General features: G+C 44.0%; 1 protein-coding gene across 1 annotated transcript in view; it reads right to left on the bottom strand.

Moving 5' to 3' along the window:
- Positions 1 to 283: 283 nt before the first annotated feature.
- MAP6 (microtubule associated protein 6) overlaps positions 284 to 20,032 on the bottom strand; it is a 38,121-nt gene continuing 18,372 nt past the window's right edge. The window contains exons 2-3 of the mRNA XM_041422403.1: positions 2,314 to 2,527; positions 284 to 484 (exon numbers count right to left, since the gene is read on the bottom strand). Coding sequence (XP_041278337.1) covers positions 284 to 484; positions 2,314 to 2,527 — 415 coding nt within the window. The remainder of the gene's footprint in view (positions 485 to 2,313; positions 2,528 to 20,032) is intronic.

The raw sequence follows: 20,032 nt of genomic DNA, 5'->3' as shown, positions 1-20,032 counted from the left end.
TCACCTTCATCTCTTAGGACCCTGCTTATGCACTCTCACATCCCTCACTCTGTGCAGAGCCGTGTTGTGCAGGCAAAGCAGAACAACCTGACCTCAGAAACAAGGATTTCCTAATCCTCCTTGGAAATAAAACAGAAAAGCTTCTAATACAGTCAGAACAAAAAGCAGATTAGAAGCCTCTAATTAATTTTGTGGCCTTTATTTAATCAAAGGGGAAAAAAAAGAAAAAAGGAAGGAAGAAGGAAAGAAAAGGAAAAAAATGAGAAAGAAAGTGCAGTGACATTTACTCTTTTGCCTCAGCCAGTTTATTGTTCATCTCTTTACTTTTCTCCTTATCTTCTGGCTTTGCAGTGTTGGAGGTCTCGGCGCTCTTTTTCTTGGCAGCCCGGCCAGATGCAATCTGCTTGTCTTTGGCCTTTTTCAGGGGTTTATGGCTTGTTGTGGTCTTTTTTGGTTTGGAAGGCTTTATGCTAGGCTTTTCCACCTGCATGGAGGGCGACAGGGAAAACAACAACATAGAGATGGAGAAAGAGAGAGAAAGAGGGAGAAAGAGAGAAGGAGAGACACAAGGACAAGCGGAAAACAGGATTCAGATCTGAAACAGCACAAATGTTACTTATCTGCTCATCTCTGCCCTGCCACAAAGGCAGGGGACCAGCTGAGCTTATGCTGAGTTGCAAATGGCCAGCTGCTTTGAGGATGCCCTGAAGTCAGTGCCCCTGAAGCCAGCAGAGCCCATTGTATCCAGATCAGGATAGAGCAGGGTGAATAGGAGAAGGAATATTATTGGTCATTTTATCAATTTCTGCATCTTTCTCTGACTTCAGGAGGGGTTTTGCAAACCCACAGAGGATTCTCTCTCTCTGGACTAGAAGCAGAGAAATGGTGCTCAGGACAAAGAGGCTGCTATAAATCTCCATCCTTCTTGCAGGAGAGGACTCCTCTGTTTGTTTGTCCTTAACAGATTCCCAAAATGGAGGAAAATTACCTTGGGATACCTGAGGTGCAGAACACTAATTGGCACATGAGAAAATTCCACAATGTCTTGTTTCTACACCCCCAAAGTAGGAAGGACAGGTAAAAAAAATTAAGGGAGAACAGAAGTCTTCATCTCCTACATGCTCGCCCTACAATCTCTCTTAGTCCTCACAGATGTAAGCACTCATCAACTTAGGGAACAACTTATGGTCCTCCATTTAAAACTTCACAGACAGACTCCTTTAATATGCAGATCCTCTGTTGGTCCTAGAAAATAAGGCTGGAAAACATTTCAGCTCAGGCCCTTCTCTACACATGTTCTTAATCTGATCAAAGCCAGAAGTGCATATTGTCAAAATCTGTGTAATGCTCTGAATTAACAGCAAAAAATGTAATGTGGGGGTCCTAAAGTTTTGGAGGGAGGAAGAAAAAGCTGCCTGGATAATCACATAGGAAATGACAACAGAAAAACCTTTTCATCTTGGCTCTACCATCACTCGACGTAGAGCACTATTGTCCCCAAAGTGCCTCAAGCTCTCCTAGAGCCCATAGAATTATAGAGCAGTTTGGGTTGGAAGAGTCCTTAAAGAACGTCTTGCTCCCTACTCCCTGCATATGCTGGGACATCTTCTACACCTGATTGCTCCAAGCTCCTTCAAACCTGGCATTGGACACGTCTAGGCATGGGGCAGCCACAGGGCCTTACCACCCTCACAGCCAAGAATTTATTTCCAATATCCCTTCCAACCCTGCCCTCTGGCAGTGTGAAGCCATTCTCCACTGTCCTGTCCCTCCAGGCCCTCATCCAAAGTCCCTCTCCAGCTCTCCTGGAGTCCTGTTAGGCACTGACAGGGACTCCAAAGTCTCATCAGAGCATTCTCTTCTGCAGGCTAAACATACTCAGCTCTCCCAGCCTGTCTCTATAACAGAGGTTCTCCATCTTTTGGAGCATCTCCATGGCCTATTCTGGACTCAGTCCAACAGATCCATGTCCTTCCCATGCTGAGGACCCCAGAGCTGGAGGCAGCAGTGAGGGTGGGGGTCTCACAGAGCAGAGGGGCAGAATGTAACAGTGGGGCAGAATCCCCTCCCTGACCTCCCTGTTCATGATGTGGGATCAACCCAGGACCCTGTTGGCTTTCTGGGCTGGCAGCACACATGGCTGGGACATGTTTAGCTTTTTATTCACCACCACCTCCAAGGTGGATCTCAAGATGCACCTGCTGGTTGGAATGAGGATACCACATAAGGGGAGTGACAGCCCAGCCTTACTGTGTTGGACATGTCTCACCAGGAGCAGCAATGGCCCTGGGTCCCTTCTGCCGTGTTTCTCACCTTTGGAGGTTCTTTGTAGGGTTCACAGTAGAGAGTGCGTATCCTTCTGCGTTCCAGGTATTTGTTATCAGCTGGAGAAGGCTTACTGGTTTCCCCCTTGAACTGAGCACTGTAACTGGTTTCATGGGTCATTTTCTCCTCTGGTGGCTTGTACTGGGGCTTTGCTTTTATCGCTTTCACGGGCTTGACATCTATCCAGGGTCTGAACTCATTTCTACAGATCAAAAAGGAAAAGGGTTCAGGAATTAAACCAACAGGAGAACAATGATAACATGGGAATGGAGTCCTGCATTAATCAACCAAGTCTATGTGGAAAGGATTTTGCCTCCATCCAATCAGATTTACATAGAAACTGTCTCCCAACAATTCATTTTTTACCTCATCCAGAACCTATTGACACATTGTGAGAAATTCAAATGAAATGTAGTCCGTTAAAGTCAGCCAGTCCTGGATACCCCCTAGCCATGCCTGTAAGTAGAAATCAGTATGATCCCACCTACATTGCACCTATGACACAGAAAAGCTTTGTTAATTCCATGCTAACAGATAAATAATTGGGACTAACAGATAATTAATTAACAAAACACCAAGTAAGATGTAAACTCAAGCAGAGCAGGGAATGCAGTTTATCAGCTATATTTTGAGTTATGGCTTCCCTTTATTAACTGATAGTGAATTCCTGAATTACAGGGAAAAAATAACACTATCTTTATTTATTTTGGAGAGATCTGAAACTTCTGGTAGAAAAAAACCCAAACACAGTTAAAAATGTGGATCAATGTCTTCTGGACACATCCAGCTTCCCACCCACGGCCTCCTTCACTTCCGTTTTTTAGTTCTTCCCAATACAACACCAACAACCTTCCAGGTTTGAAGCAAAACATTTCAATTTCTCTCTAAAGCTCACCATTCACCTGAGAATGGGGAAGGAGAAACCCTAAAGGTGTTGCTAACTTGGAGGGTTGTGCTCAGACATAGACCAAGACAATATTTAGATCCTTAAAACTCCAGTGCAAGCCAGCATCTATCCTACCAGTCTTGATACAAGCCCTCTACAAAGGGGTAAACTTTCCTTGAAAAATCACAGAACTGCAGAATGGTTTGAGTTGGCCAGGACCTTAAACCTCATCTCATTCCAACCCCTTTCCATGGGCAGAGACACCTTCCACTAGACCAAATGTCCACTAGATACCTTCCGCCTTCCAAGTTGCTCCAAGCTCTTGTCTGAATTTCAGGGCTTCAAGGCATTAACGCTTTTAAATTACAGAGCCTGCCCCTCCTGCCTGTTCCACTTAACTACTTCTGGGTTGTATTACTCATTTTCAGCCTGTATTACTAGGTGTACTGGTTTAAAAGACAAGTGTCTACCAAGGAAGGCGGGAACCTTCCTAGAATGGGAAAATATGATCCCCTCCTTACTATTATAACTTCAAAATTATAGGGCTCTCAGGCAAAAATAAGGGAAAAGGAGTAACAGTCTTTACTGAAATACACATATATATTTTTATATATACACACATATACTACATTTATATATATAAAAACATAAAACAAGGCAGGCAAACATCAATGACAACAGCAACAACAACAAACCAGAAAAAATTTCCCCAAACCTGCCTTTTCCTGCCCATCAAGCAATTTCCCCTTTGTTGCAGTTAGGATCAAAAGCGGCAGTAGGCCCGGACAGCTGCTGCTGAGGCAGAGGCTGCAGCGCCTCCCCCACGGCTGCAGGGGGCGCTGCTGGCTCCGTGTGAGGCGGGGGCTTCCAAGCAAGCGCTGAGGCACCGCAGGGGCAATGGCAGCCTGCTGCCACATTCTCTTCATAGAGAAAAGCAAGGCACAGTTCTTCCCAAAAATATTTCTGAGATTCGCATTCCCTGAACCTCAGAGAGAGGGAAAACACAATTCTTATCACTTGCTCTGCCTGTGTTGTGCCAAAGTAGAATGCAATATGGAGATTGTTTACGCAGCGTGAGGATGTTTTGTTCCCTTGGCCTATCAGGGCCTGTCGGACTGTCACGAGTGCAGTTCTGTGCAGTTGTGAGCAAGGGTGTGTGCATGGCAGATTCAGTTTAGATGCAATGTATATAGTATTGTATAACAAAGTAATTAATTAGCCTTCTGATAAGTTGGAGTCAGATGCATCATTCTCTCTCCCCTTGTCGGAGTCGCCCTTGCTTCAATAGTGGCGCAGGGAGGAGTGAGAATGTGGAGGGCGAGGGGTGTTTCTGTTTTCCCCCGGCTGTCACACATCCCAGAAGCCGAGGCTCCAGTAAGCAGCCGCAGTGCTCTCTCCTGAGAGAGAGGAGATGGGGGCTTGTTTTTCCCCTGAGACATCCAGGCAGATGGTGAGGATCTTTCTCCCAGCAACGGCAGGTGCTGAAAAGTCCCAGTGCAATAGTCACTCCTGAGAGCAGGGGCCCACCAAAGGCAAGGAGAAATGGCAAGGAAGGCTCAGCAGTAGCAGAGAGTCCCCCTGGGCTGGACAAGTCCAGCACCAAAACCTACAACCAGCAAAGACTGAACCACCTCCAGCTAAGAAACTGCCGAGCACCACTCTGCTTCTCCCCCTCCCCCAGAACCATTCCAGTGCTATGCCAAGGCCCTGGCTACATCTTTTGTCTTTTAAATCGAGGTCCATTCACCATCTCTATGACAACAAATGGAGGAAAATTCCCTAAAGGAAAAAAAATGAAAACCTAACCCCCAACACTAGGGAAATTAACTCTCTGTAAGGGAGCTGCCAGTCAATCCCTTCCCTTAATACTTTTGAACATCTTAATCAGCTTCAACCAAATTTGTCAAATGGGAATGAAGATATTTCGTTTTACTTCTATGAAGATAAGCAGCTTTATTGAGTTCAGAGGATCAGGAAAGCTTAAGTATGGACATGTGCATGTCATCAGAGGATGCTCATGCAGGGATGCTAGGGCTGCAAAGGATCATCTGTTTCCTGGCTGAGGACAGAAAACCCAGCCCAGCCACCTTGCCCTGCCTGCCCTGTTGTCTCTGTTAAAAACCAGAGCAGGCTCCCGGTACTAAAGTGATTTCAGCATTTATTATAAGAAAAAATAAAGGCTTAAAGCAAGGGGACCCGTGGGCCAAGCAGGAGCGTTCCCATCGAGGACGCTGCAGAACCGGTGCTGGGTCTTCTTGAGCAGCGATGTCGCGATGTCCCCGATGTCCCAGATGGAGTGGCACACAATTTAGTGGGTTAGAAGCCCCTTTGTATCCTGTTTTTGTCCCTTTGGATTGGTTTCTTTTTGGATCCTTCATTTGCATGAAGGTTCAAGGCGCTTGATTGGCCCATTACAGCTCTGTCCAGGCTGGCTCGTTTCACCTGGGGGGTGGTGCACTTTACTGAGGTGTGTTATGGTAGGCTGAGAACCGTATTTCTTATAATGACCCTTTTAACCCCTTTTACAGTATAATAACCAACCCAACAGTACATGCTTAACGATCTATCAACTACTTTGCAACAGTTTTTAGCCTATTTTTAACAGTCTCTTGCTGCAAGGAAGGCAAAGTCCTTCCATGAGTTCTAGTGCCCTGACCCAGAGAACACCAGTCAGAGCTCTAGTTGTCAGGGAGGCAGAGAAGGGGGGTGGGAGGAACACTGACATCACCTTTCCCTTTGTCCTTCGAACCACACACTGGATTGCCGAGCACCATCTTGGTGAATGTGTGTGTGTGTGTGTGTGTGTGTGTGTGTGTGTGTGTGTGGCCGGCATTTTGGGGTGTCTTTTCATTCTGGGGGCAGTCCATGAGATTTAGAAATTTTGAATCTCTTTGCTTTTTTTGCCTGTTGTTGCTTGTTAGTAAACTGTTATTTTTTCAGTTATCTGCTCATCTCTGTTTCTTATTGGATTGTTAGAACCTATAAAGGTAGACAACTAATTCCAGAGTATTCTCCTTTAAATTGCCTCAAATCAAGCCAGAATGACAAACTCAAAGTTCATCCGGTTAGGGGTATAGTTAGTAATTCTACTCTGCCGCAGGTGAAATAAAGAGTATAAGAACTGTTCCCTCAGAACAGCCAGTGTGGATGAGGGGGATTTGGTGCGATAGAGGCCAAATCCACGTTCACCCAGCCTATCTCCTGGGGGTGTTGTGCTGTCAGTTTGATTGTTGGCTGTCAGGACTGTATCACAGTCACGAATAAATTCTTTTTTGTTTTTATTAGAATTGGGCATATTTCATTTTTACCTGTAACAATCCTAAACTCCTGAGAAGAGGTTTCTTCCTGGGATCCACTTTTGTTGCAAAGTAGACTATATATGTTCAATACGTGGCAATAAATAAAATGGTGGACTAATTCTCTCTGCCCATTTCTATCTCTCTCTGATTTCTTTCCTAGTGTTATAGATGAGTAATGCAATGGTTGGCTCTCACAATTAAGGGATGAATATTATGAGTATGCTAAGAGAAATGTTATTGATGTATAGTCATGTTATTGTGATATGTTCTCCCCATAGTCCTCTTTCTCCTCCCATTTTATTGTTGTCACAGGATGGCCTTGGTAGTTGGGACATTTGGGGGGAGGGCAGGCTTGTTGCTGGGGGGGCATGGCATGGCAACACCTGACCTTCAATCAAATTGCAAGAAATTAGTCTCCTACAATGGACAGTGAAGAAGAGTTGACTGACTGACTTTGGGACAGGTTAGGGTTACCTGATGCTACACCAGGAGTATAAAAGGTGGAGCAGCCATTTTGTGGGTGAGCACATGGCGGTTTAGTTCCATGCTCCCAGCGCTGTAATTTTTCTTTATTTAGTGTTTTGCTGTATTTTGTTAAGGTTTAATAAACCTTTGAAATTTTAAAAGTGAGTGTCATTTCTCACACTAGTGACTTCAAAACCCATTAGCTATTTTCTGCTGTATTTGTGGCAGAAGTAGAAATCTCAAAGGTGAAAATCACAATAGCTTTCCTCAAGATCAGTGAATGGGCACATAGGGAATATCCAAATGGTGTTCTGCAGCTGAGGGAAAGAGGTAAAGTTCATGTTTCTCACTCATTCTCAGGACAGCTGAACAACCAGCCTTCTGGATCACCAGGTCAACCAGCAAGACGAAGCACAGGTTGTGTCTACAGAATCAGAGACAAAGGATGAAGGCTGTTGTACTGTGGATGTGGGGACTGGATTTTAGAGGTGGAACACAAACCATGATTTATTCATTTTTCTGCTGGTAGAATGCTGGTTTATATAGAAGTGAGCTCTGAAGCAGTGTGACTGTATTTGTTACCATAGTGCCTAGCAACTTCATTAACAGATATATTATGCAAACATAAACATGCAGGAAGTGACAGGCTTTTCCCCCAAACCCCTGTGATCTCTGCTGAAAAGGCACAGAAAAGCCTTGTACTCGCTGTGGGCTGTCAGGGAATGCATTTCTGCAACAGAGCTGGGCTCTTAATGCAACAATCAGTTTCATCTGACTGTGAAAAATGAGACTGCTTGTCTCCATCCTTGCTCTGCTGGTCCGAATGCAGATGTAACAATTCTGTGAATACTCAGCTCCACTGTTCTTGGTGATTGGACTTCACCCTTGACTACTTTATGTCTCCCAAGATGAGCCTTTGCAGGCAGGTAATAAAACAGCCATTCTTACGGGTGTGTGCATTGATGCACTGTGTCTACCAGCCCTGGAATAGCTCAGCCACAACCTCTGGAAATCAAGGATAGAAGGCTACTGATCTAGAAATACCACACTTCGTTGACAAAGAAATTCTAAATACCAGTGTGTCACATGTATTCAGTGCACATCTAGAAATAACAGGTTGCTCAGAGATGCTGTGACTGTCCCATCCTTGGAAGAATTCAAGACCCGGTTGGATGAGATTTGGAGCAACCTGGTGTATTGGAAGTTGTCCCTGGCCATGGCAGGGGGGTTTGAATAAGACGACCTTTAAAGGTCATTTGCAACCCCAACCATTCTGTGATTCTGTGTTTATATTCTAAATCTAAATCCACATCTAAATCCTTTTCAGGCAGAATTTTTAACATCACCAGCTATTACACTACAACTGGTCCCTTCAAGTATGTGAGACAGCATGGGCCACGTTCATATGGAGCTCTACCACATGTGGGATGGACCAGACATTCCCTGTTGTTACTACCGCATATACAGAATCAGACTGGTTTGATTTGAAAGGGACTTTTAAGTTCATGTCATTCCAACTGCCCTGCCATAAGTAGGGACAGTTCTGACCAGACCACTGAAACACTCAGTGTGTCCAGTTCTCCATATCTGACATCCAGAGCATGCAGAGACAGCAGAAGGAGGAGAGAATCTCTGACCATTTACTACAGCTACATCTGGTGCAACAGGCTGGTCTCAAAGCCTATTATGATATTCAGGCAACACATAAACTTTAAATAAGTGTTACTAGATGTCCTGGATTGCAAGATAAGTGTGTATTATATTTGCCATCTCTTAGAGGTGGGGCAGTTATCGTCTGTTAATTGAACAGTTTTCTTTATCTCTTTCACAAACCAGTCCTCCCTCCGGGAAATATCTTCTGTTTATGGGCCATTGAGTGTCACTGCATGACTGAGAAAATTACAGCATCCCATTGTGAGACATTACACTCAGGGGGAGGAGCCAAGCATTCCTAACTGGATATAATCTGAGATTTTGGGACACCACAGCAGACTTTTCCACTGGATTCCCAGAGGAGCAGCTGTCTTCTCCACTGGATTCCCAGAGGAAGACCAGGCCCATCTGCACCACCACTGGACCTTCAGAGGAAAACTACACTCTTCTACAGGATCACTGCTTCAACAGAACGACATCTGCCACTCCAGGAGGACTGCAGCATTCAATCGGACTGCTCCCAACACCCTGACCCACAGGGTATTAGGTTGTATTCTGTCAGTAGGCTTTTTTTGCTTGTATTATTACATTTGTATTTTTAGTTTTCCTAGTAAAGAACTGTTATTTGTATTCCCATATCTTTGCCTGAGAGCCTTTTAATTTCAAAATTATAATAACTCAGAGGGAGGAGGTATACATTTTCCATTTCAGGGGAAGCTCCTACCTTCCTTAAGCAGACACCTGTCTTTTCAAACCAAGACACTAGAATAGACACATCAGTGCCCAGAAACTCAGTATGGTTAATGAAAACTAATTCTTAAGTCTCTCCATCTCTACCACAGATGAGTGAGGGAAAACAGTCTGTTGGGAAGTGCCCTTGGAATATGCCAGCTCCTGAATCCAACCCAACAATTGTTTGGAAAAGCATTAGTTACAATGGGCCAGAATTGCAGCCAAGAGTGTGCTAGCAACTTTGCAGTCTGGATCACCATGTTTGAGTGTCAGGCACAGGGAATTTCCTCATGGAAAGTATGAAAGAGGAGGCAGGTGCCTGCTTGGGGTCTGCATCCCTATTGCTTGTAGGGGTGAAGGGGATGTCTCAGGAAGGTAACCTAAATCCCCCTTCCAAGTCTGATGACTCTTCATCAGAGGTCTGTCTGATACTATTCAATGTCACCTTGACCTCGTGTTGTCCAAACAGTGCATGGCACAGATACCTTCTCCTAAGGCAGTTGTACTGTACTTCCTGTGCAATGCCCTATTGCTGGAAGTCAAGGTCTCAAGCTGGACAGGACTTGGAGCAACCTGGTCTAGTGGAAGGTGTCCCTGCCCATGGCAGGGAGTTGGAACTGGATGGTCTTTAAGGTCCTTTCAAACCCAGACCATTCTGTGATTCTGTCCTCTGGAACTGGCCTGATTCTCCAGGATCTTTATGTCACTCAGAGATGTTATGTTCTATGTTATGAATAAAAAGTTATCTATTTTTGTTTAAGGTTACAGAGCTAAAACCGGTTAGACCAATTGCTGTTAAATTAGCTTCATTGTTAAGAGTTCTTCTTTAATTGCCCGTCAATGGTTGGTGATTTAGCCATTGTCCTCCTGATGCTTGCCCAGGAGCAGCGGCTGGACACGGCAGCATCAGGAAAATAGGAGTGGCCTGAGACCACGTATGCAGATGAGAAATGCACTGCTCCAAAATCTTCCCGTTTTCCGGGAAAACCCCTAAAAACCACGAGCCAATATAGAATTAGGGGACCCTAAGTGATGTCTAAGGATGGGCGCGAAGTCCAGTGCCTGCTTGAATCCTTTTTGCTTGTCACCCTGACCTGAAAGGATGTTCACTAAGGAGGGGACCCAAAGTGTTGGACCGAAAAGCAGGAATCTGTGAATCTCCCATGAGGACGCAGTCCCCAGCTCTGCCTGCAGACCAGCAGACAGAGCTGCATCACCCTCCTCCTCCGTGCCACTCTTGGGGACAGCGGCGGCGTGGACGCAACCAGTCGATTTCTCCCCACCTGAGCTGAATCTCTTTAATAAAGGCATTAAAAAGGAGAAAGATCTCCTGCCCATTTATTTCATTATACATTTAAATACTTCTTATATTCAGTGAAGAAGCAAGAGGAAAATTAGTAACTTTAAGAGCTAATTAAAGCAAAATATTCTGGGTATAGTAAAAAATATCTGTATTCTAAGGTACCATATAGGTTGCTTCTGTAGCACTAAAACTTATGCTGGTTTGGAGAAAGATCCTGTCATTCTGAGACTTCCCTCATTATTATTCAACATTCCAAGGTAAACTTGTGGGGAAGGTACCCAAAAAGTTACAAATTACTTCTGCAACCTGAAATAAGCTCTGAAAATGTTACTTTCCCCTTATTTTCAGAACAGCTGGTCATAGTGGTGTCTGGACCTTTGAAGAATTCTGCACACCAAATTAGCTCTCAAAGTATTCAAAGAACCTAAAAGAGGTTGGTCTCACAGCTCACGTAAACCTCTGCTCAAGTAGCAAGTATGAACCGTGGATCAGCTCCAGTCTGGGTATAACCAACAGGCACAGTTTAGTCCAGCTCTCAAATTCTTATTCACTGCTCTTAATTTTGCTGAGGAAGATTTTAAGAACTGCTCTTTTTGCGTGAAATGGAGGGTTGAACTGAAATAGCAGCCAATTACATGTCTCCTAATTTCTGCCTCGTTCTGGTCCCAGCCTTACAAAGAATAATTAGAGTTGACAGGGAACCCAGTGCTGACCTGAAATAAAAATCAGTGAAAAAGAGTATATCAGGTGTCAGGTGACCTTTTGCGAGCCATGTTCAACAGAAAAATTTCTCAGTGAGGTTAAAGAGAGTTTATGTATCTACAGACCTGATGAGAACATAAGGCTGTACAGGACAGGGCAGATGCCTCACAAATGCATAGGCAGTAGATCTTATCAGATGACAGTAGCCTGGGGGGGTGGTGGCCTCATTCATATCCATTTAAAGCCTAGCCTGGTCTCCACATGGATCAGTGAACACCACACTGCTCTTGCGTGAGGCTTTGTCCACACTGGTTTTTTTAATTGCATTTTCCCTTTGACTGAGGATTGCTGAAGTTGGTGGCAAGATGAAGATGACCTGAACACCCTCTTTCAGTCCAGTCAGGGCACACTGGGGTTAAAATGATCTCCCACTTGTCTCTGGAGATGCTTGTAGGCACAGATGTAGGCACAGACTGCTTTTATCTACTGAGGTCAAAGGAAACACAAAAAGGGGAAGGAAGGACAGAACAGGGCAAGGTTTAACCACTTCAAGCTTTCACCTTCTTTGAAGGACTTTAAAGAGAGGCTACATGTGCTCAGCAACATCACAGCGTGTTCAATGTATTCTGCTGACAGCAGCTCTGCTGACACTGAGCCAGGCCAACTCCCTCTTCTTGATGTACACATACAAAATAATGAACAATGCAGAAAGAGGAGATAGGGGACTTCATGCTGGAGTCCTGCACAGGAGGGATATTTCTAGCTTAATCTGGAAAAGTACATCTTGGTGAAAAAAGAAACATATTCTCATTTTTCACTAAAAAAAAAAAAAAGAAAACTTTAGAAAATGTTAGGCCTGAAACATTTAATTAATTCTAAAATGAAACTTTAATTTTCTTTTTCAGTTTCTTTAATTCTTTCCCATCCCATTTTTTCCCCTTATTCTACTCAGGACAACGCCAAAAACTGTGAATCCTCATATGAAGCAAAGTGCTTCACAAGGAGTATTTTAGAACATCAGATTTCTCGTTAATGTTTGTCTAAACAAAACAACAACAACAACAACAACAAAGGCACATTTGAGCCAAACTAAGCAGAAAATATGTCCGGGATCTTCAAATTATTTTGCCTTTCTGGAATACAGTGTCACTTACTCTTAAGTATTCTCCTGCTCTTAAAACTGGAAAAGAGGTATTTGGTGAAATGAAATAGTGGGAAACTCAAAATCCATAATAATGGCTTGAATAATGGTTGAACTCAATACCAAAGGAGGACAATGAACTTCAGTATATAATGAGATTTAATTAAGTCATATCTGTTTAGATGGATATTAAGAGTATTCAGGCTTTTCTTCAGCATTTAACTGCTCCTGAAAAACCATGAGCCAATGCAGGAGTTCCTCCATGATACGGGAATCTCCTCCAATCCCCCTCTGGATGTCTGGTTCTGGCTGTGATTGGCCAAAGATCCTGGCCTAAATGGGTTCTAGGCAAATTCTGCTCAGAAAGGATTGCTCGGATGAGGAGCAGGCTTGTGTTTTGATCCCAAAGCTGTTCTCTTTTCTAATGTGAACAAAAATAAATACATTTGGACTCAGCATAAACAGGTGCATTCTCTTGCAAACACAACTGATTTTAAAGACAAGCCTGATCAATGGCTACTGCTCTGCAAGAGCCAAAACCTGCCTCCTAACCCATTTCCAGTCCAAAAGGAATTCTGCCCCATGCTGAGGTCTCTCTAAACAGTGCAATGTGTTCTTGCTTCACAGAGAAATTAACCTAAAATTCTGGGCCAGAGTGATTTCTTGCTTCACCTGGCATTTTACTGGAACACAACATGTCCCCTGCACCCCAAAAACTGGAGCTGTTGGAATGAATTTGGAGGAGGCAACAGAAATGCTGCGAGGGCTAGAATCCCTCTGCTCTGGAGACAGGCTGGGGAGCTGAGGGTTTTCACCTGGAGAAGGCTCTGAGAGACTTTAGAGATCCTGCCAGTACCTAAAGAAGCTCCAAGTGAGCTGGAGAGGGACTTTAGACAGGGGACTGGAGTGACAGGACAAGGGGAATGGCTTCTCATGGACAGAGGACAGGGTTACATGCCCTCTGGGATATTAGGCAGAAATGGGATACTGGGAAGAAATTCCTCCCTGTGAGTGGTGAGGCCCTGGCACAGGTTGCCCACAGAAGCTGTGACTGCCCCATCCCTGGAAGCATTCAAGGTCAGGTTGGATGGGGCTCAGAGCAACCTGGTCTAGTTGAAAGTGTCCCTGCCCATGGCAGGGGGCTGTATCAAGATGCTCTTTAATATCACTTCCAACCCAAACCAGTCTGTGATTCTGTGATTCAGCCATTTAATTCAATTTGCCATCCCAGCCTTCTTTAGTTAAAAGTTCAATTTCAACCAGCTTCTGTTTTCAATGGTCTTGTCAACATACAAATTGCCACTCCAAGTACAAGAACACCCTTGTCACTGCCTGCTGCATCCAGTGGCCCATCTCCAGCTCTTACATGGAGGCTTCATGACCGATTTATCCTCTAATCCCTGTGCTATAATCTTGAACACAATAATTTACTGTAAAGCTTCAGTAAGATTGTGAAGGGTACAAAGAGGCTCCTGGTGGCCAAGAGTATTTTTTTCCTAAACAATAATATAATCAACCTCTAAGACATGCACATACATACTCCCACACACATAAACACATGTACAGAGAGCTAGTCTGTTTGGATAAGCCAATTGTGTACAAAGACTAAAACAATGTGAAATACATTAATTAATTAATTTGAAACTTGGGCAATGGACAATAAAGTGAATGTGAGCAGGATGGGGAGGGATCAGTATCTCTAAACATCCCTGGTTAGGGCCCATCAAGCACAGCACTGGCACAAAAGCAGAGAAAAGTACTGAGCCTCCAAGAAGGTGACTTTACCACTGGCTGAAGGAGGTTATGATCAAGAATATGTACTGGAAAGGATGAAACCAAGTCATTTGGCAGAGCAGAACCATGTTGCCATCCATTTATAAAAACTGTTTGATTCAGCAGCTCCCAAGTAATGGATATTGCATTGCCTGAGGACCATGCAATGTGGGCTTTCAAGGAGGAACAATTATTGTGCAGGCTGTCATGATTAAAATGTCACAAAACCGGGACTGAAGGTGACAATGAACACTGCAGAGAGCCAAAGAGCTGAGTGAGATACATAGTTGTAGGTGAGTAACTCTAAGAGTAACATCCCAGCCAGTGTGGAGAGGTGCATGTATGATGCAAAAGGGTGAGATAAATCCTCACACTCAGACTGAGTGGCACCTCTAGGCAGCTTTGTCACACAAAATCGACTCTGCGGACCTCAGGGTAAACACCAGCACCCCCAGGATTGTTTCCTTCTTTCCAATGCTGCCTTCAACTTAGATCTGCTCTCCAGCCTCCAGCCTGCACCCAGTGCCCTGTGCTCCCCAGCCACAGGGAGAGCACAGTCTGAGCCTGATAAAGGATATCCATCAGCAACAGCCCAGGAACCCAAAGCTATCCCTATCTCCTGGCACCTAAACACCTGCCAAAGGGAACAGCATGGACTCTGGGAAGCCTAATCCTTGGAGATTCCACAGCAGAAATCACAGAAACCAGGAAAAAGTGTATCTGGGGATCTGGAGAGAGGTTAAACCAAACAATACTGACACCTCCTGGTGTGAATCACAACCCTGTGGAAATTTGCCAGTTTATACCACTCTGAATTTCCCTGTGTATTATAAACTTACAGGTTCTGATAAGGAAGGGACAGATGTTGGCCATTCCATATAGTAGTTTTCATGTTGTCTCCATATAGGCTCAAGCCTGTACAGATGATGAACTCGATGTTGGTGTCACTAAGGAAGCCAGACCATGCAGCCTCCTAGAAAAGCTCCCAGGGTGATCACAGCCTGAGCTTGCTTGCAGAAATAATCCATCTGTAAATGTCACCCCTGGAAAATGGGTCAGGATCAGGTCAAAGTTCTGCCAACACACCATTTAATTGCCTGCATGTTTATTCTCCAGTGGGTTGGTCTAGGAGGAGCAATTCAGCCCCCTTGTCCTCCATAAGGACAGAAGACTGTAAAATTTGCCACATAGTAAACAAACAAAGCAGTTCACAGCATGGATGCTTTGACACAACAGCATCTTTATCGACAGAGTGCGGTAGGATTGGGAAAAGTGTTGCTACAGGCAGACCTGGATAGGCTACAGGAACCAGGATATCATGAAAAGAGCCTGTAGCTGGACTGCTGCCCTTGCCACCATAAAGCTTATCTGGTTTTTTGTTAGCTGGTGCAATAACTCAGGGAATCTTGCTCTGAGTTAAGCACCACATAAGCCTTGGTGAAAGACAGTTTTGCCTTTTATTGAGTTATTTTGGTGCCACGGAATTGATGCTTTCAGCTGACAGGAAACATCTTGCTGTGGAAGCAGATGTGGGAAGATAAGCTGGAATTTCTGACTGACAGTTCGCTTTACAAACTATAACAGCTACACCATATTTTCACAAAGCAGAAATCTTCTGCACATTCCTCAGAATGTGTGGAGTCTTCTCCCTGAAGTCAGGATGCCAACTTTCATGGTTACTCCCCTGGGGGTTGAGTGATAGGACTTTGTGTACCCATCATCAATTGGTGGTAAGTTACATTGACTCCTAATCTATACTGTTTCTTTGCTAGCTATAACATAGATACATTTATATCATGCACTGTTTTATGTAATCTAGTAGTAGTCTTTTGTTTTATCCTGTGTAGTAAGTAACTCTGTTTAAGGCCTTTCATCCGCTAAGCTTCTGGTTTTCAATAAATAACATATTTTATAGTAGACCTGATTGGCCATTCTTAAGAACTTGCAAGACACAGCAATTTAGCTGTGGGTCCCCTGAGTAAAGCTGCTGCCAAACATCTGAACCTAAGGCAGGGCTTGTCTAATGCTCTCACTTGATCCATAATAGAGCCAAAGTGCTCTTTTGAGAGTTTGCTGGGCCAAAGAGCATCCCATATCTGACTATCTGTTCAAGACAACACACAGAAATGCACAGAAATACAGACGTGAATTAAGTAGGCTCATCTATAAGGGTCCCAGGAATAAAAACCCTTAAGAAGAAATCTTCATGTTAGGAAAAGTGGAAGAAATTGCAAAGACAATACAGCATTGGAAATTCTTCTCTAAGTGCAAAGATTTTTCAGTGCAGTTCAGTTTCAATGAAGTAATACAAATATCTGATGGGAGGCAGAGAAACTGGCAGCTGCCTGCCTCTGCTCATCCCCAAGCAGAAAGGGCACGATGAATCACTGAATCTTTAAGAATGGAAAAATCCTCTAAGATTATTAAGTCCAACCAGTCCCCCAGCACTGCCAAGCCCACCACTAACCCATGTTTCCAGGTGCTATAACTATCTGTCCCTGTTAAATCTGTGTTAAATCCCTCCAGGATGGAGACTTTACCACTGCCCTGGGCAGCCTGTGCCAAGGCTGAACAACCCTGATCTGATGGCCTTGTGAACCTTTGGTTCTAGTGGGATTCTTGGCAGAGAGATGTTTTCAGCACCTCATTTAAAGTGTCTGAAGGCACAAATTCCAGATGAACTAAAAATGCATTATTTCAGTTCATCAGAAAACTTCAGCATATGCACAGTGGCCCTTAGCTGCTCTACAGAGGTAAATATGGACAATAAAATACTTCCTGAATCAGAGCTTCATACTGCAAAAGCTATGAATTAATACATGTGAATCCATTACATGACTTGTAAGAGGAGAATCTGGTGCAGCAAAATGTGCTAGGAAAATAAGCTTTTTAAGGTGAAATGAAGCCATTGCATTTCACAAACTCAATGTCATCAGCCCTTGAGGGAGATCCAGCAGCAGGATAAGGAGAGATGCCAAAGGCATCAACTTTCAGCAAAGACGGGACAGATGGTTGGTTAAAGAATTGAAGAGCTACTGCCCAAGGAGATAAAGGACAAGTGCATCTCACTAATTAGCACCACTGACAACACCTCTGGTCCAAATTCATAGAATACCAGAATGGTTGAAGGGATCTTAAAACTCATGTCATTCCAATTGCACTGCCATAGGCAGGGACACCTGCCAATACACAAGGTTGCCCCAAGTCCCACACAGCCTGGCCTTGAACACTTTCAGGAATGGGATAGCCACAGCTTCCCTAGGAAACCTGCACCAGTGTCCATTCACACTTCTAGGGGGAGTTCCAATTACTCTCATAGTGCTGGGCAGGGATTGCTGGGGAAACCCCTCTTCCCAGACTTTATAGAAAGCTCTGCTAAGTAGAGAAGCAATAAATGAAGTCCTATGGCAAAGTTAATACCCAGAATATCACAGTGTTGCATCCCAAGACATAGAAGGGGATGCTTAGGCAGGATGCCTTGGGAAGAGACACCCCTTTAAGTTAGGGTGACACAAAGAGATGTTCTCCCAGAGTTTCTTGTGCCTTTATATTAATGATCCAAGTTATGTCATCCCTTTTCCCTCCCCAGTTCTAGAATGTTCCCCACTCCCATTTCCCCTACTGGTCCCCATTCCTTGCAGCTCCCCCCCTGAATCCCAGTTAGCTGTTACCCTCTACCCCGCCTCTGTACCATCCGTCCCCTCAGCACATTGGCCCTCAGATCCAACACTCTCACCTCCATTGTCTTGTATATAACCCTGGACCCTCATTTGTTCTTTGTCCCTGGTTCTCTTCAGTGTACTCTTAATAAAGGTCATTGGAATACCATACAAAGAACCCCTCCTGTCAGCTGTTCTCTCTGTCGATCTTCAAATAACATGGTGTGGTGAGTGTGCTCGGTGCACTGAGCTATCCCCTTCTCGAGGAGACGCTCTCAGGAAGGCGGTGGCTTCGGCAGCTCCTGCCACACCGCCGCATCACAGAATTGCAGAATGGTTTGGGTTGGAAGGGACATTAAAACGATCTTATTCCAGCCCCCTGCCATGGGCAGATACACCTTCAAATAGACCAGGGTGCTCCAAGCACCATTTAATCTGGCCTTGAACACTTCCAGGCATGGGGCTGCCACAGCTTCTGGGAGCAACCCATGCCAGGGCCTCACCACCCTCACAGGGAAGAATTTCTTCGCAATATCCCACCTAACCCTGCCTTCTGCCAGTGTAAAGCATTTCCCCCTCATCCTGTCACTCTTTGTCCAGTGTTCCTCTCTGTCTCTTGGAGCCATTTTAAGTACTAGAAGAGGTTCTAAGGTCTCCCCAGAGCCTTGACCCTGTGGTAATGAAATTTTTCCTTGCACTGGGCTGGAGCAGTGACACATGGCTGAAAGTCCAATGCAAAGAGAGTTTTGAATAGCAGCTACTTCTTCTGTCCATACTGCTCGTGGAAGGTACATTTATCATCTAACTCTGCAGTTGCCTGGCATTATCCCTGCATCCACCTTCAGTGACCCTGCAGAGCTGAGGGAGATACTGCAATGAGGTCACAGCTCTAACTGCTCTCACCACCATGGATGCCTACAGAGTAGACAAGCCTGCAGCTCAGCTCAGAGACCAAGCAGACAGGATAACCTCGTGTTTTCTGTTCGATCACTGAACTTGGGGTTGTAACAAGAAGGTACCATGTAAGTGATCTTATGTTTTAACATCTTAGAGCCTCCAAGCCAAAAGTACCTCCTGTGAAAGCAAATCACATGCTGAAAGTCCAAAGACACCCAGTTTTATCATATTTTAGTGTATAAAGTCAAATACAGACATATAATCCAAACTTCTTGTATTTATAAATGCTTTTTGTGCATAGTATCTTATTCTTAGAAAGGAAGGAGAATTCAAATCCATGATGCTTTATCCATTCTCAAGGCATGTCTTCTAGTGGTAGTTCCATTGTACAGAGGTTTAAAATCACAGAATTATGGAATAGTTTGTGTTGGAAGGGAAAGATCATATCATCTGTCACCTTCCCTGAAATGAGCAGGGATATTTTCAAGTAGATCAGCTTTCCCAGACCAGGTAATTGTTTATATTTATTATACAAATAAATAATAATTAAAAAACATAATACTAATAAAATACATAATTTTATATACTACATAAATATTTACAAATACTATATAAAATGCATAGTAATAAAAATATTGTGGCAGGTATTTTTTGCAAGACCTACCCTCCAGAAAACCCTTCAATCTGTCCACTAGGTGCCAGGCCCAACAGGATGACTATTCCACAGCAAAAATTTCTGCAGCTTGGTGAGCTGCATTTCCCCATTTCCAACCACGTCCCAAGTGTGTAACACATGCCAGGGACAGTGAGACGTGCTACACACAACATAGGTAGTATGACAACAATACAGCCTTGAATAATGCAATACAGATGTGGAGGAATGCAGATTAGCCTACATTTGGTCCAATCAGCTGCCTCTGCCATGCTTTCATGTGTGTATTTGAGGTTGCCCTATTTCTTTACAAAATGTTACATATATAATGAATCTAAAATAATTTTTAACATTCAAAAATGACAAGCCAGTCACTGGCTTTGACTGAATTCTGCTTGTCAATTGATGCCTTCCTGTGCAATGCTGCCACTGAATGTTTCTGTAGTTGAAATTAAGAGGCTGTAATTCTTTTTAACTGGAAAAACCATAACAGATCTGATTGTCAACTAAGTAGATGAAAGAAGAAAGCTGAGACTTAAGCAAAG

This window comes from Onychostruthus taczanowskii, unplaced genomic scaffold, assembly GCF_017590055.1.
Source record: "Onychostruthus taczanowskii isolate IOZ18803 unplaced genomic scaffold, ASM1759005v1 scaffold73, whole genome shotgun sequence".
In the NCBI taxonomy this organism is placed as follows: Eukaryota; Metazoa; Chordata; class Aves; order Passeriformes; family Passeridae; genus Onychostruthus; species Onychostruthus taczanowskii.
This window is presented reverse-complemented; position numbering and strand designations above follow the sequence as displayed.